Here is a 13,268-nt window from a genome sequence, read left to right as displayed (position 1 = left end):
AAGTAATACAATAGCGACATGTTAAAATCAATTGTACCAATTCTTAGGCATCATTTTCCTAATCTATCTCTTAATCTAATATTTTAATTTGATATTTCGTAAAATTACTGTTTTATTTACCATCTACAATAAAGAAATGAAGCTTTGAATCGACAACAATATACTCTTTCTTTTTTCTTAAACAGCAATTGGTCGTTATTTTTACTACTATTTCTGCTACCTTCATGAATAAGGGCCTCGTAGTGGAGATGAATAAATAATTTAAATAACTGGTTTAATTTTAGGATTTTTAGTATAAAAAACATAAGAATGAGTTTTTATATGATGGTATATAATTTAAGAGTATAGTATAACTCTAAGGGCATAATGACCGTGTAAGATCACAGTTTATAGCATTCAATATTCTGCCAATATTGATTTCATTATATTTTCTATGTTGAAAAATGTTTTTTTTTTTGTTTTACTAAATCTAATAAAATATTAGAACAAAGTATGTAATAAAAAAATGTTGTTCCAAAAAATAGAAGATATAGACAATCGATTGATTTTGCAATTTCCAAAAGTATGTTCACGAACGCGTCTGTCGCAGCACTAGTTTCCAAACATGGCAGGTCGTAGTGGCTTTGATGATGGTAATCCCAGGTATTAATTTTGATATATTATTACTAATATACATAGTATGTTTTTTTGAGGTGTTTTAAAAGTTATTGCAACGTAATATTAATGTACATATAAATTTTTACTAATAGTACTAATGAATTACCGTTGTTTTACCTACTTGATAACATTGAACAAAAGTGTGGTTTTTATAAAAGCTTATGAATAATGTACAGTTTGGCGTTAATATTCTTGTATTATGTAATATTTACAAGTAAATGATACATTCATTTACTGTATCATTTGGTGTTTAAATGCATTTTTGTAGGTTGTACATTTTATGGTTATGGTTATGCCCACAGGGATTTTGGTGGCGGTAGAAGGGCACTCGGAGGCCGTCCGCTGCCCACCGAGCCCCCATACAAGGCTTATGTCGGAAACTTACCTCCTGGAGTTATTCAAGGCGACATTAACAGAATTTTCCCCGTAAGTGGACGCTTAAACCCAGGGTAGCTGGTTTTCCTCCTTAATTTTCTCCTTAATTCTTTTTATTTATGTACCCTATAAAAATGTATATATCAATAGACATTTATGGAATATTACATTGTTTTATATATAATGTATATGTAATAATAATTTAAATATTTGTGATTTTATGACTGTTATGTGAGGTATTAACCATTAAATTACAATATGATTATTGCATTATTTAATACTTCTAGTTACAGTAGTAACTGTATGTATAACATGTTGTGCTTTTAACTCCTTAGCTTTTTGTCATGCTCTGTTTGTTTGTAATTGGCACATATGAGTTAACCAAGCCAAAGACGTTTGTGTCAGTTTGGCTCAACTAATAATAATGAAATTGACATTGCACAATGTATGCCAAAGCTCATAGTTATTCATTAAGCCATTATAGTAACAAAAGATAATAAACAAACTTTCTCATTTAATCATAAATATAATCATTAAATGTGTTGCCAAATGCAAACCTCAAGAATAAGTGATGAACAGTGAATACCCTTAGTAGTTTATTTTCTTTTTCAAATATTTAATGAAGTCCTGTTAAGATTTTTATTAGGAGAAAAATAGGAAAAATTGCATGTAAAAATCATTGTTGTTTTCATTTCCGTACATACTGTAATTTTATAATAATATTGTTTGTACTTTTTTAATAATATTGAAATATTATTTTTAAAATAGAATTTATTATGTTTAATATGTTATTTATTATTTTTAATATATTATTATATTTAATATATTATTATATTTAATATATTATTATTTTTAATAATTATGTATGTCGTTGATTGTAATTTGAGTTTGGAATATTTAATTTTCAATTTTGCTTTATGACTATAACACAATGTTAATTTGATTAAATGTAATGATTATAAATTTACACACAGTGTATAACCACGGTATCACTGTTTAATTAAACAAAGTCCATTGATAGCAGTAATGAATATGCCCAATCTTTTATACCAATATTGTAATCTTTGTTCCTTGAGGAAAATTGCTTTTTTAGATTTATAAATTATTTCTAGCTTGGTACATCGACTCTTTTACAAGCTGTATATATGTACATTGTTTCAGGACCTAGCAATAAAAAATGTAAGGTTGGTGATGGATAAAGAAACAGATAAATTTAAAGGTTTCTGTTATGTTGAATTTGAATGCCTTGAGGATTTGATTAAAGCAATTGAAATGAATGGCGCTATTAATGTAGAAGGTAATTTTATAAAAATTGATGTTGCCGAAGAGAAAAGAAGTGACAGGTGAGTGTTTTTAATAAATTTCTTAAACTTCCATCATAATTTTATGTTGACATAATTTTCAAGTGAGACAGTATTGTGATGAACACAAGACTGACATCAAACAAGATAGTAAAGCTTATAATACTAAGTCATTTCAAAAGATGGTAAAGAGCACAAGGTATATTTTTTACCGTCCATTCCATTCATACCATAAATTCCATTTTGTTTGAACAAAAATTTTAACCATATTTTTTGTGCAACCCATTTTTAAAATTCATAACCATTATTATTTTATTTTTTATCCCATTGAGGTGGCAAACAAGCATACACCCCAACTGATGATAAGTGGCTACATAGCCTATGAACGCCTGCAATACCAGGGGTATATAACCCCTTTACCCCCCTTTTGAAGAACCCCATGGTGTAGTCTCTTAGGAAAACCCCGGCAGGGAGCTCATTCAGTAACTTAAGTGTTCGTGGGAGAAAACATCTCTGAAACCACATTGTACTCGACCATTTAGGCTGTAGGGTATGTGGGTGAACTCCCTGTTGATGGTGAGAGTGTCTATGGTAGAATGTGGCCGGGGCATCATATTAAATAATTCCTTTGAGCACAATCCATTGTACAAGCAGTAGAACATGCAGAGTAAGCCAAAATCTCTCCTAAGACTTAAAGGTTCAATACCGCTTGTAAGCCTGGGATCATCGACAATAGAATAAATAGATTATTAATTAGTTGTCATTTTATGTATTGGCACAGTAAATGTTTTCTTACATTGTGTTATGATTGAATGATTTTATTTACATTTTAACAATGTGCTGCATTTCGATCCACACATCAAGAATGTAGCCTTACACATTGGCTACACATATTTTTTTTACTTCAACTTTCAAATATTTCACTGTTAATCACTAGTCTTTATTCATAAAAGAAAGATTCTAGCTTACTATTATCACACTACCTGAATGACTCGCTGTTGACTTATTTTGAATTCCTTCTTTTGTACTATTGTATTCTTTTATTTTGTTACTTGCCTCTTCCGACATCTACAATGTGATAATACATTGAATTTACTTACTCTATGGCTAAATTTTTTTTTATACATCTTTGAATGCAAAAGTACTTGATGACTCATCTGATGGAAAGTGGTAATTATTGTCCATAAATATGATGCACAGCACCATGTATTATTCTCAAAGACTGTTGTTATGTAACTATACTCTGTAATTTCATTTCTGTATCCCACCTTTTGAACTAAAACAACCATGCAAGCACAGCTGCTTAAGTTGTGTGTGAGACATGTGCATGGGACAATGGTATCCAAGCTAATGACTTGTATAAAATTGCATTAATACACAGTAAATTGATATTCTGCAGAGGAGGAGGCTTCGACCGCGGTCGAAGAGATGGCAGAGATGGACGAGACGGACGCGGAGGCGGGTTCCGGCAGGGCGGTGGCGGCGGCCGTGGTATGTACGACCACTTCGACGGACTCGACCGCCGCGCGCCACGCCACCAGGGTGGAGGGTTCACACATGGTAACACGCATCACTAACATTCTTTTAGAGACTTACCGATCCGCTGGACCTATTTGTCTTTTTATTTGTAAATGGCATATGGAGTTATTATACTATATTCTGTTACTCAAATAATTCCAAACACCAAATTTCTCAATTAAGTTTATGTTGAAAATCAAGATGTTTTGGGATATTTAAGGTAAAACATTGGCAGTTAAATAAAATATATATATATATGTATATATATGTGTATGTATATATATGTGTATATATATATATATATATATATATATGTATGTATATATATATATATATATATATATATATATATATATATATATATATATGTGTATATATATATATATATATATGAAATAAGAAAGTTCAGTAAAAAAAGTTATAAGTGCTAAAACTGGTAATTGAAGTGTTTGCATATATTTCAATACATCGGTCAGTCTCTAATAAGCATCATATAATCACTGGTGGCATACATGTGCTTTGACTAATAAATTGCATTGTTTATTGTTCTGCTGGATTTACACACTTGGCAGTTGCCATAATCCCTAAAAGCATATACAAAGTGCTTCAAAAGTAAAACTATATATCTTGAGAATAGTGCTTTGCAGATAGAACTATACACATTGAAATTGTATTGTAGAGAGGCAATAAATTGAATACTGGATACCTTTGTGCTTGTGTGTGCTTGCCGTGGTTTACCAAATGTGTAAATCTCAAATTTTAATGCTCATGTTTTAACATAGTAATTACAACATTTGTGTAAGTAATGACATTGTAGTGAGTGTGGTTAAATGTTTTATGTTGCTAATTCTAAGGTAAGCTTAACTACTACTCTTCTTGAGAGCTTCTGCCTACCCTAATGGGAGACAGGCGTGACAGATATGTATGTATGTTTTTTAGTATTGATTTTTGTTTTTTTTTTTTATCTAGACTGTTTTTTTTTTTCTATTGTTATCTATTTATAATTAATATTAGGAATGTGAAAGTAACTCTTTATATACTGTAAATATTTGATTTTTACATCTAACAAAATGGCTGAATCAATTTTGATGTCAGATTTGGTATAGGGATACCTTAAACCCAGGGAAGGGATCAATTTTTTCTTATAAACTCTTTTAGACATTACTTTTATATAATACTAGCAACCCGTCCTGGCTTTACACGAGTGCAATATTTATTTGTGTAACTTTTAAACTTTTCAACACATTTTTGTTAATAATAATAATAATAATATTTATTTAAGAAAGGCTGGTGTGTATGAAAGTACTGCACTAATACTCTTTAAGATTTTAAAATGAACGACTTATTTAGCAATGTGATGTGCGCGCGTTTATATAATTCCTCTTGCGACTTTCATCTCCGCGCCTTGTCTACTATTCTCCCACGGCCAGCGCCAGCGACGATGCAATAATTTTATTGGCTTATTGTTTTTATTTCGCATTATCTTTTGACCAACTGCAGCTATTAACATGCTGTAAAAAGTAAATATAGCCATGGATTTTTTATTTTGATTTAGCTTTTTTTTTTTTTTTAAAATATTTGTAGAGTATTTATTTGTCTGTATCCAAACTTAATATTGTAAAATTTATTTCACTTAAATCATAAAAACATTTTTTTTTTTTGGCTGAGATATTAAACTTAGACATATGATGTCCCGGACTTTTTTGTAAAGCGTAGTGATGATTATTTTTCCTATATATTTTATTCCATTATTTTTTTTTATGCAATTTAGAATAGCAAACACTGCCGACCAACCTGATGGAAAGTCGTTATATAACCTAACAGTTAACAGTATACATAACAGTATACTATTTCGCCCATGATGTTTGCCATTCCTGAGGACTAGGGTGTTATTCCTCTGTACCCTGTAAATTCACTGCCATATCCCACCCTTCAAACTGGAACACAGCCATGCAAACACAACTGCTTCACGGTAGAAATACGAATGGGACAGAGGTGCCTAAGCAAACGACTTTTTTACAAAGTCTGCCTCTGGTATTTAATTGAGATGTATAACAATATCTTTTTACTTGTCGATAGAATATATAGCAATTAAATTGTGAAGTCTGACTTCCGAGCTTGGTAAAACCTGCATGTAACTAACTTGTTGAGTTGCTACAATAATAGGTACTCTAGCAATTAATTTTTTTTTAACAATTTATATTCTGCTTTTGCTTGCTTTGGTGTTAAACTTAAAATTGTAATTGCTCTAATTTGTCGGCAATTGGAATAACTAACTGTATCACGGCATGAATTTGTGAATTTTTATCGTCATGACTATTTAAGAGATGCATTTAATTTCCGGCGGAGATATCATGAATGCGGTCGAAATTTAAAAGCGTCTACATACTATTTACATACCATTTTGCTTCCTTTTTATATCATAAAGGTCAATTTGTACTGGACTACGGTAAGATAAATTAGACACTTAAACATAATTATCCAAAAAAGAAACCAGTCAGTCGTAGGACTGTAGGCCAGAAGTGAAAATTTTGCTTCTTAAACTTGTAAGGCTACCTTTGGGCAGTTAGAAGTATTTATTGTTTTTATTTGTGTATTTATTGTTAGAAATCGTTTTTATACTCGTTTTCATATCAACGTATTAATATAGTATTTTTTTCTTTTATTGTTCTATTTTATAGGAATAAATAAATATAAATATATATATATATATATATATATATATATATATATATATATATATATATATATATATATATATATATATATATATATATATATATATATATATATATATATATATATATATATATACGAGTCACACGACTTCAGCCCTTTCATCCCAAAATGAGCGTAACACACCTAAAATAGTTTTCATTTTGTTGAAGTTTTCACTTAAAAAAAGAAGCTAGATCAAAATCGCTTTATCCTTTGTTCAGTTTGTATCTGACGATAAAGTCTGTCTGTAATATTATCGTTGTGAATATAAGTAAAGTTATTTGATGTTTACTTCTACTTTATATATGAAGCACGAGAAACGCCTATAAAATCATTTGTTTATATTTGTTATTTATTGTTTACTACCTAATTTATGTACAGAACAAGTTATAAAAGTAACTCCCACTTGACCAATTTTTATAACTACCTGTATCCTGTGGCTTCGCCCGTGGTCATATTGTGATGTTGAATAGCTTATAACCTTCCTAAAAAAATTAGTCATCAACTGCAAAAAGAATTTTTCAAATCTGACTAATAGTTGCAGAGATTAGCGCAAACAAACAAACTTTTTCACTTTATATATTACTATAAATAAGTAACTATAATTTTTAATTGGCTTGGTTTGGTTTAAGAACTTTTTTTATGGATGATACAGAAATGTTATCCACCTGCGTTTTCGGTATACAGTAGCGGGGCACCAGTGAGCAAAGATAGATGTGGATGAAAACTGCGTGGTCGACCTAAACAATGAGGCTGCTAGTCCTCATTAACAATTCCTCTCCTTGTCTAAGCATTTGCAGGGAGATATTACCTATCTAGATCAGGGGTCTCCAAACTACGGCCTGCGAGCCAAATCCGGCCCACCAGTGTCATTAATCCGGTCCGCGATTGTTTAAGACTAGTGTCAACAATCCGGCCCGCGACAGCCAAGAGCAGACAAATTAAAACGGTTGTAGCCCTTGGAACGTATTAGAAAAATCATTATGGCCTCAAGTTTGGAGATCCCTGATCTAGATATGAATAATACACATGATACGTCTATAGATCGCGAGCGAGGAGGCAATGGGCCCGGCGGCGAACGGTGGGGAGACCGAGACAGTGGCCCGCGCGGCGACCGCGACTCGGGGCGTGGCTCTCGCGGGCCATCAGAGGAGCCCCGCGGCGGCGACTGGGGCCGCATGGGCCGCACGGGGCCCGGCGCACCCGCCACGAGGCCGCCCGGCGGGCCCGGAGCCGCCTCCGGCAGGCGTAACTTCGACGACATGCCTCCCTCACGGCCCGGTAACTTACACCTATTTTTTTTCATTTTATGAATAAAATTATAAACCGATTACATAGGGCTCTTCAAAGTGCGTAATAACATTTTTTATAGGTCAGCAATACGAGCATGACATCCCTGGTGTTACAGATGTCCATAGGCTATGGTAATCGTTTGTTATCAGACGGGCTTTATGCTTGTTTGCCACCATAGTAAATTTAATAAATTAGTTTTAACTCTTACTAATGTAAGAAGGGCGAGGGATGGGCAGCAGTGTCCCTTTTAAAACATCTCTAAAGGCCAAACTGCGGTTGCTAATCCGCCGTCAAGCGTGGCAACTACTGACAAAACCCCCCAAGTCCCACTTGGCTTATGTTCAGCAGTGGACAGTTAAAGGCTGTATGATGATGATAATGAATGTATGAAGTTAGAGCTGTGCCTCTGTACTCGGCGGCATAGCATGACTTGACTCCCTGGAAGACTAGTCTGTAAACCACCGCAATGCAAAGAAACGTTATCGGCTTCCGAGTGGTATCGAATTCCGATAGTTATACCAAAACAATCATCGCTCTCTTATACTGCCCTATGACGTCAATATATAAGCGAATGAGAGCCGCCGCTGGCTACTATCACTGCTATGGACTAGTGTTTGATGGGGTTGAAAATATCCATTTTTTTTTTGTACATTTTACTTAATAATTATGTTTTTGAGGCCAGATTCAAAACTTTTTTGTTAATTCTATTTTCACGTTAGATTAAGTATCATATATTGCATATAATAATATGTAAGCTGTGTTAGTTTTATAATAAATTGTATAAACAGTTACGTCTTCCTGTCCAACCCTCATCAGAACACATGGTTCGTAAAGGGGACTTTTATTTATGCTACTCTTATGTGAAAGTGCCAGGTCTTTCCTAATAAACAATTGTAATTCTTTTTTTTTTTACCTTTTTTTAATAGAAAGAATTTATATTTTAAATATTGAATATTTTAAATTAAGGCCACCTTCATTTACTTGTTTGTTCTATACTCATAAAACATGTATTTTTTACAGACACAACGGGTAGACCAAAACTGAAATTAGAGCCGCGGACTGTAAAAGAGCCATTGAATTCACTAGCATCGACCAGTCAGGCGTCGTCAATATTCGGCGGCGCACGGCCGCGGGAAGAGCGGCTGAAAGAGCTCGCGGGCGAGTAGAGCCGCGCCGGCCAGCCCTTAAATACCGCATACTCTCATTTCCCGCGTGTACATGTATCGTCCCGTCACCCAATCGATCCCATCTGTGTGCCCCGATATTTAAAAGTGCAGACTAAAATTGTATATGAACTTGATGGATTTTGTTAGGTTATGAGGTTGTAAATCATTTTTATGGTATATTTTCTTAGCTTTATTATATGTATTGCCGATCGAGCAATTTTTTTAGTAGGCGACCCATTTTCGTCTCGAGTGCGAAAATCGGCCGCTTGGTTGGTAACTGCAGTATTTAAATTGCTAGCATTTGTTTGTCCGTTTTTATAATTATCAGAGCTTGTGTGTATTGTATCGGCTTGCATAATAAAAAAACTTATTCGCAATTTAAATACGGAAATATTTTTTGTTGGTAATAATACTGTTACAACTAATGTAATGCAAACAATTATTATTTTTATTTACTTATGTGCACTCTATTTCGCGATTTTAAGAGCTTCGTAAAGATTCTCTGTTGTATTTGTTTATCATATATTGTTTAGTTTGATAGGTCATGGAAAATAATCACTGAAGGAGTAATTATGAAAGATAATTTAAGAGTTGATAATATAATGATGTTGTTATTACGGCGTCATTAGTAAAATTAACTTCCACGTACTTGGATTTCTACTTTATTATTAGACATTGTGTAATGTAATAAGTTACGTGGCAAAGAAATAAAAAAAAATCGCAAAATTGTAACAGAATATAGAAAAATAAATAAAAAATGAATTCTTTGTAACCGAGGGTTTATCTGATAACTCGTGCCTTTTCCAAATCCTTTCCTGTTCTCTTTGCATTATAAAATACAAAAGTTTTTCTAATTAAACAGTTTCTTCTCCCATGGGAAACTATGTTTTTTTTTTTTCAGAATAAAATTTAATTTATATTTGTTTATGGATTAATTTTAATCCTTGTTTTATTTAATGCAATTATTCAACATTAGGAATCCAGCCCAGGTTCGCATGTATAGACAAACTTTCGAAAATAATATAGCCTATGTTACTAATAATGTACCTCTCTTTAGGTGAAAATTTTTTTAAAATTGATCTAGTAGTTTTTGTGTTTAGCCATTACAGACAAATAATCAAATCTTTTGTCTATATAATATTAGTATAAAATTGTAGTAATTAGTTACAATAATTCACATCTTAACGTCAAAATGCCCACTTCACATCTAGTACAGAAAGTATGAGTGGGTAGGGATTGTTAGTAATGCAGACGACCAGTTCTATCTTTTCTTTTCAATAGATGATAATGGATGAAATCTCACCCATACTATCAATATATACTGACAGGGCACCATTAAGGGATAATTGGTGACGATGAAAAGGCAGATAAGCCCATCGTGACAAATTCATTAATAAATTAGTCATGATGGTTTCCAGAGGGAACTGCGTGGATATCACCCTGACAGAGCATATTGATAGCAATGGGGACTAATATCCCTTTCTACCCCCATTACCAAACCTACACTTATGGTAGATGTTGGCAAGACACCAGTTGGGGATGATGGCAAGTAAGCGTAAAAATCAACTTGATAGAGTACATTCCTAACAATGGTGCTGTTGGTCTCCATTAATAATCCCTTCTCACTTCAGACTTCCAATGTTATGAGTATTCAGAGGCTCTACAGAATAGTAGCTGTTTTCCTCATTGTATGAAACAATTGATTATTAATATAGCAGAAAAATAACAAAAAAGCATGTAAGTAAATTTATTATATATCTAAATCTTCATCTGGATCTTCTTCGTCCCAGTCATCAACAGCATCAGGCTCATAATAGACTTTACTTTCCCCTTCATTTATTTTACTCATATATGGTAACTTTAATTTGTACTTTTCAAGTTTCTCTGTTTGATCTACTTCTATTTTGAATGTAGAAAGATTTCCTGGAGAAGGCTTCTCCGGTTCATCATCAATTATAACTTGTTTCACTATTGGGGTGCACTTCAATGTTCTAGTTTTCGCGTCATAACTTAGTAATTCTTCACTTTTTAGGCATTTACCTCCTTTCTTTATAAGAACTTTAATTTTGTTAACCTCTGTCAAGTCATATGAAACCACTGCACTCGCTATATGATTTAAATGGATCTGTAGTTTCGAAGAAGGCGGAAGACAATCCTTGTGTAATACTAATATAAGTTTGCTAACGTTATTATCATATATTAATCTTTTTATACATTTTAAACATTCATTCCAACCTAAACATAGTGACATTTGTATCACAGAATCTATTATAACGCAGCATTTCGTGTTTATATATTCATTATATTGATGAGTATTTAACTGTTCGTAGAAAATAGTGTGGGTTCGGTCCTTAAAAACGTTTTTCCAATAACAAATTGGCTGTTCATATGCAAAGAATATAAGAGGATTACCATCTTGTTGCACCAAATCCAATAATAATGGTAATATGTTCTTGTTGCTGTCGTCTTCGAGTAATATAGTAGGTGCAGATTTTAACTTAAATAATGACATTTTTTTACAAAATTAAAGAGTTTAAATTACTTTGAAAATGAAATTAATAAAGCAAAATTAATAATATTTTTAGATAAATACTATATAAATACCTAACAAGTAGTGTTGCCAGATAAAATAGATTGGAATTTGCCAAAAATTGGATTCCAAGTATCCTAGTAACCTAATTTTTAATTTAACATAGCTTACAATCGTCAAAATATACCCCTTTTAAAGTTTCGGCTCGTTACGTACCTGTAAATATATTTTAATAAAATTTATAGAGACCAGTCTATAAGTATATTCTTTCATATAAAAATAATTTTCCAAATTCGTTTTTAACTGAAGGAGTTATGAGGTAACAAACTTAAAAAAAAATTGTCGTGTGGTCCAAAATAGGTCACCCAAACCGTCATATAAAAGGGAAAGGGATTATTAGTACTGCAGATTACCAGTCCCATTGCTAGCAATATGGGATATATATATATATATATATATATATATATATATCCTATCAGATCGATATTTTTGTATTAAATCCTAAAAAGTTAAAGGTCCATAACAACACATTCACTCTTGTAAGGTTGAATTTGTTAAAATCAAAGTGATTTTAATAAATTCGAAATTATAAATTCCGAAACATATAATTGCCGCAAGAACGATACCTTATATATGTTATTAATGCTCGCTATAAATTTAATAAGTTTTGATATTAAGTGATAGGAAAGAATAAACGGTACTTGTGTGCCACTAAATATCCAGAGACTAGGGTAAATACATTTTAAAACTTGTTATCTTTTCAAACTCAGTTTCAAATTATATTTATTTAAATATACTTGTATACAAGATCTTATAAATCGTCATTTTTTTAAATCTACTGCAGGGTTTGGAAAATTATTATCTGTTGAGAAGAGCCTACAAGAAACTCAACAGTCTCAGTTTAAATCTATGTTAATATTATGTGTATTTATTGAAATGTACTATATCTAAAATTACATGGTCGTTAATAGCCCATGCATGATCGACTAACACCATGCATATTTATTATTGATGTAATCGTTTAGTGTGTTTTGTTAGTAATAGGCTTCGTTGTTATACTTTGAACAAGTATGTTTAATAACAGTTTTAAACTTATATAGATCTAAAATATTTTTCAGTTTCTTATTATAACATTTTTTTGTCTAATTCCATAAAATTCCTATTATTTTTTTCTAAGTGATACTTCGAAACAATAGGTTTGTACTTGTATCTAAAGTTAATGTTATCTTTTGTTTATTAAAAACAGCGCTGTTTTTAAGAAACAGTTGAAAAGTTCTGTTAAGATTTTATTAAAGTTAGGTAATAATTGTTAAAATTATAAAAATTTTACATTGTGTTATTTATAGGTTAATTTCGCAGAAATTTTCTTCAAGATACCTTAAATGGCGACTAGTCGCCAATTGCAATTTTCGGTCATCCTGACATACTTCGAGATAACCTGACAAGCAAAACCGCCTAATCTGGCATCACTACTTATGAAAATTGACAGCACAGATTTTGACAGCTAAATAAATTTTAAAATCAGCACGATCTAAGAACAAGGAATTACATTTTGTTCATTGGGCGCTGTTAATGTGGATATCTATTTATAATTAAAATAACTAATAATTTTATGATGTTATTATTTTTTTTTTTTTTTTAGTACGTTTGTTCCGTTTGGAACAGGCTAAGGTCGGAGACCATGCTGCCTAGTCTTCAAAAAGATAATTT

The 13,268-nt window shown here is 32.0% G+C and overlaps 2 protein-coding genes across 4 annotated transcripts; one reads left to right on the top strand and one right to left on the bottom strand.

Annotated features, from left to right (window-relative positions):
* The first annotated feature begins 499 nt into the window (after positions 1 to 499).
* Positions 500 to 9,800, top strand: LOC113515119 (eukaryotic translation initiation factor 4H). 3 transcript variants are annotated; one of them, XM_026899267.3, is made up of 6 exons: positions 500 to 642; positions 960 to 1,083; positions 2,194 to 2,375; positions 3,733 to 3,824; positions 7,614 to 7,850; positions 8,883 to 9,800. In XM_026899267.3, the coding sequence occupies exons 1-6, from the start codon at positions 605 to 607 to the stop codon at positions 9,026 to 9,028; spliced, it is 819 nt and encodes a 272-aa protein (XP_026755068.1). In that variant the 5' UTR covers positions 500 to 604; the 3' UTR covers positions 9,029 to 9,800. The 3 variants fall into 3 exon arrangements, with proteins under 3 accessions (XP_026755068.1, XP_031764299.1, XP_052751847.1); XM_031908439.2 differs by having other exon boundaries at positions 3,733 to 3,893; XM_052895887.1 differs by lacking the exon at positions 500 to 642 and adding an exon at positions 707 to 725 and having other exon boundaries at positions 3,733 to 3,893.
* Positions 9,801 to 10,760: 960 nt separating this feature from the next.
* Positions 10,761 to 11,670, bottom strand: LOC113515121 (uncharacterized). The gene has a single exon (XM_026899270.3). It carries the CDS (start codon positions 11,538 to 11,540, stop codon positions 10,779 to 10,781), a length of 762 nt encoding a protein of 253 aa, XP_026755071.1. The 5' UTR covers positions 11,541 to 11,670; the 3' UTR covers positions 10,761 to 10,778.
* Between the last annotated feature and the right edge of the window lie 1,598 nt (positions 11,671 to 13,268).

Source organism: Galleria mellonella, unplaced genomic scaffold (assembly GCF_026898425.1).
Source record: "Galleria mellonella isolate WM207_F2 unplaced genomic scaffold, CSIRO_AGI_GalMel_v1 utg312, whole genome shotgun sequence".
Classification (NCBI taxonomy): Eukaryota; Metazoa; Arthropoda; class Insecta; order Lepidoptera; family Pyralidae; genus Galleria; species Galleria mellonella.
The sequence above is the reverse complement of the archived record's forward strand: the minus strand, read 5'-3'. Positions and strand labels throughout refer to the sequence as shown.

Bases quoted from the DNA above. Each gene is read 5' to 3' on its own strand.
- LOC113515119 (XM_031908439.2), top strand. From the start codon at position 605: ATGGCAGGTCGTAGTGGCTTTGATGATGGTAATCCCAG. The intron at 643-959 runs GTATTAATTTTG...TTATGCCCACAG, and splicing joins TTTGATGATGGTAATCCCAG to GGATTTTGGTGGCGGTAGAA. The intron at 7,851-8,882 runs GTAACTTACACC...TATTTTTTACAG, and splicing joins CATGCCTCCCTCACGGCCCG to ACACAACGGGTAGACCAAAA.
- LOC113515121 (XM_026899270.3), bottom strand. From the start codon at position 11,540: ATGTCATTATTTAAGTTAAAATCTGCACCTACTATATTACTCGAAGAC.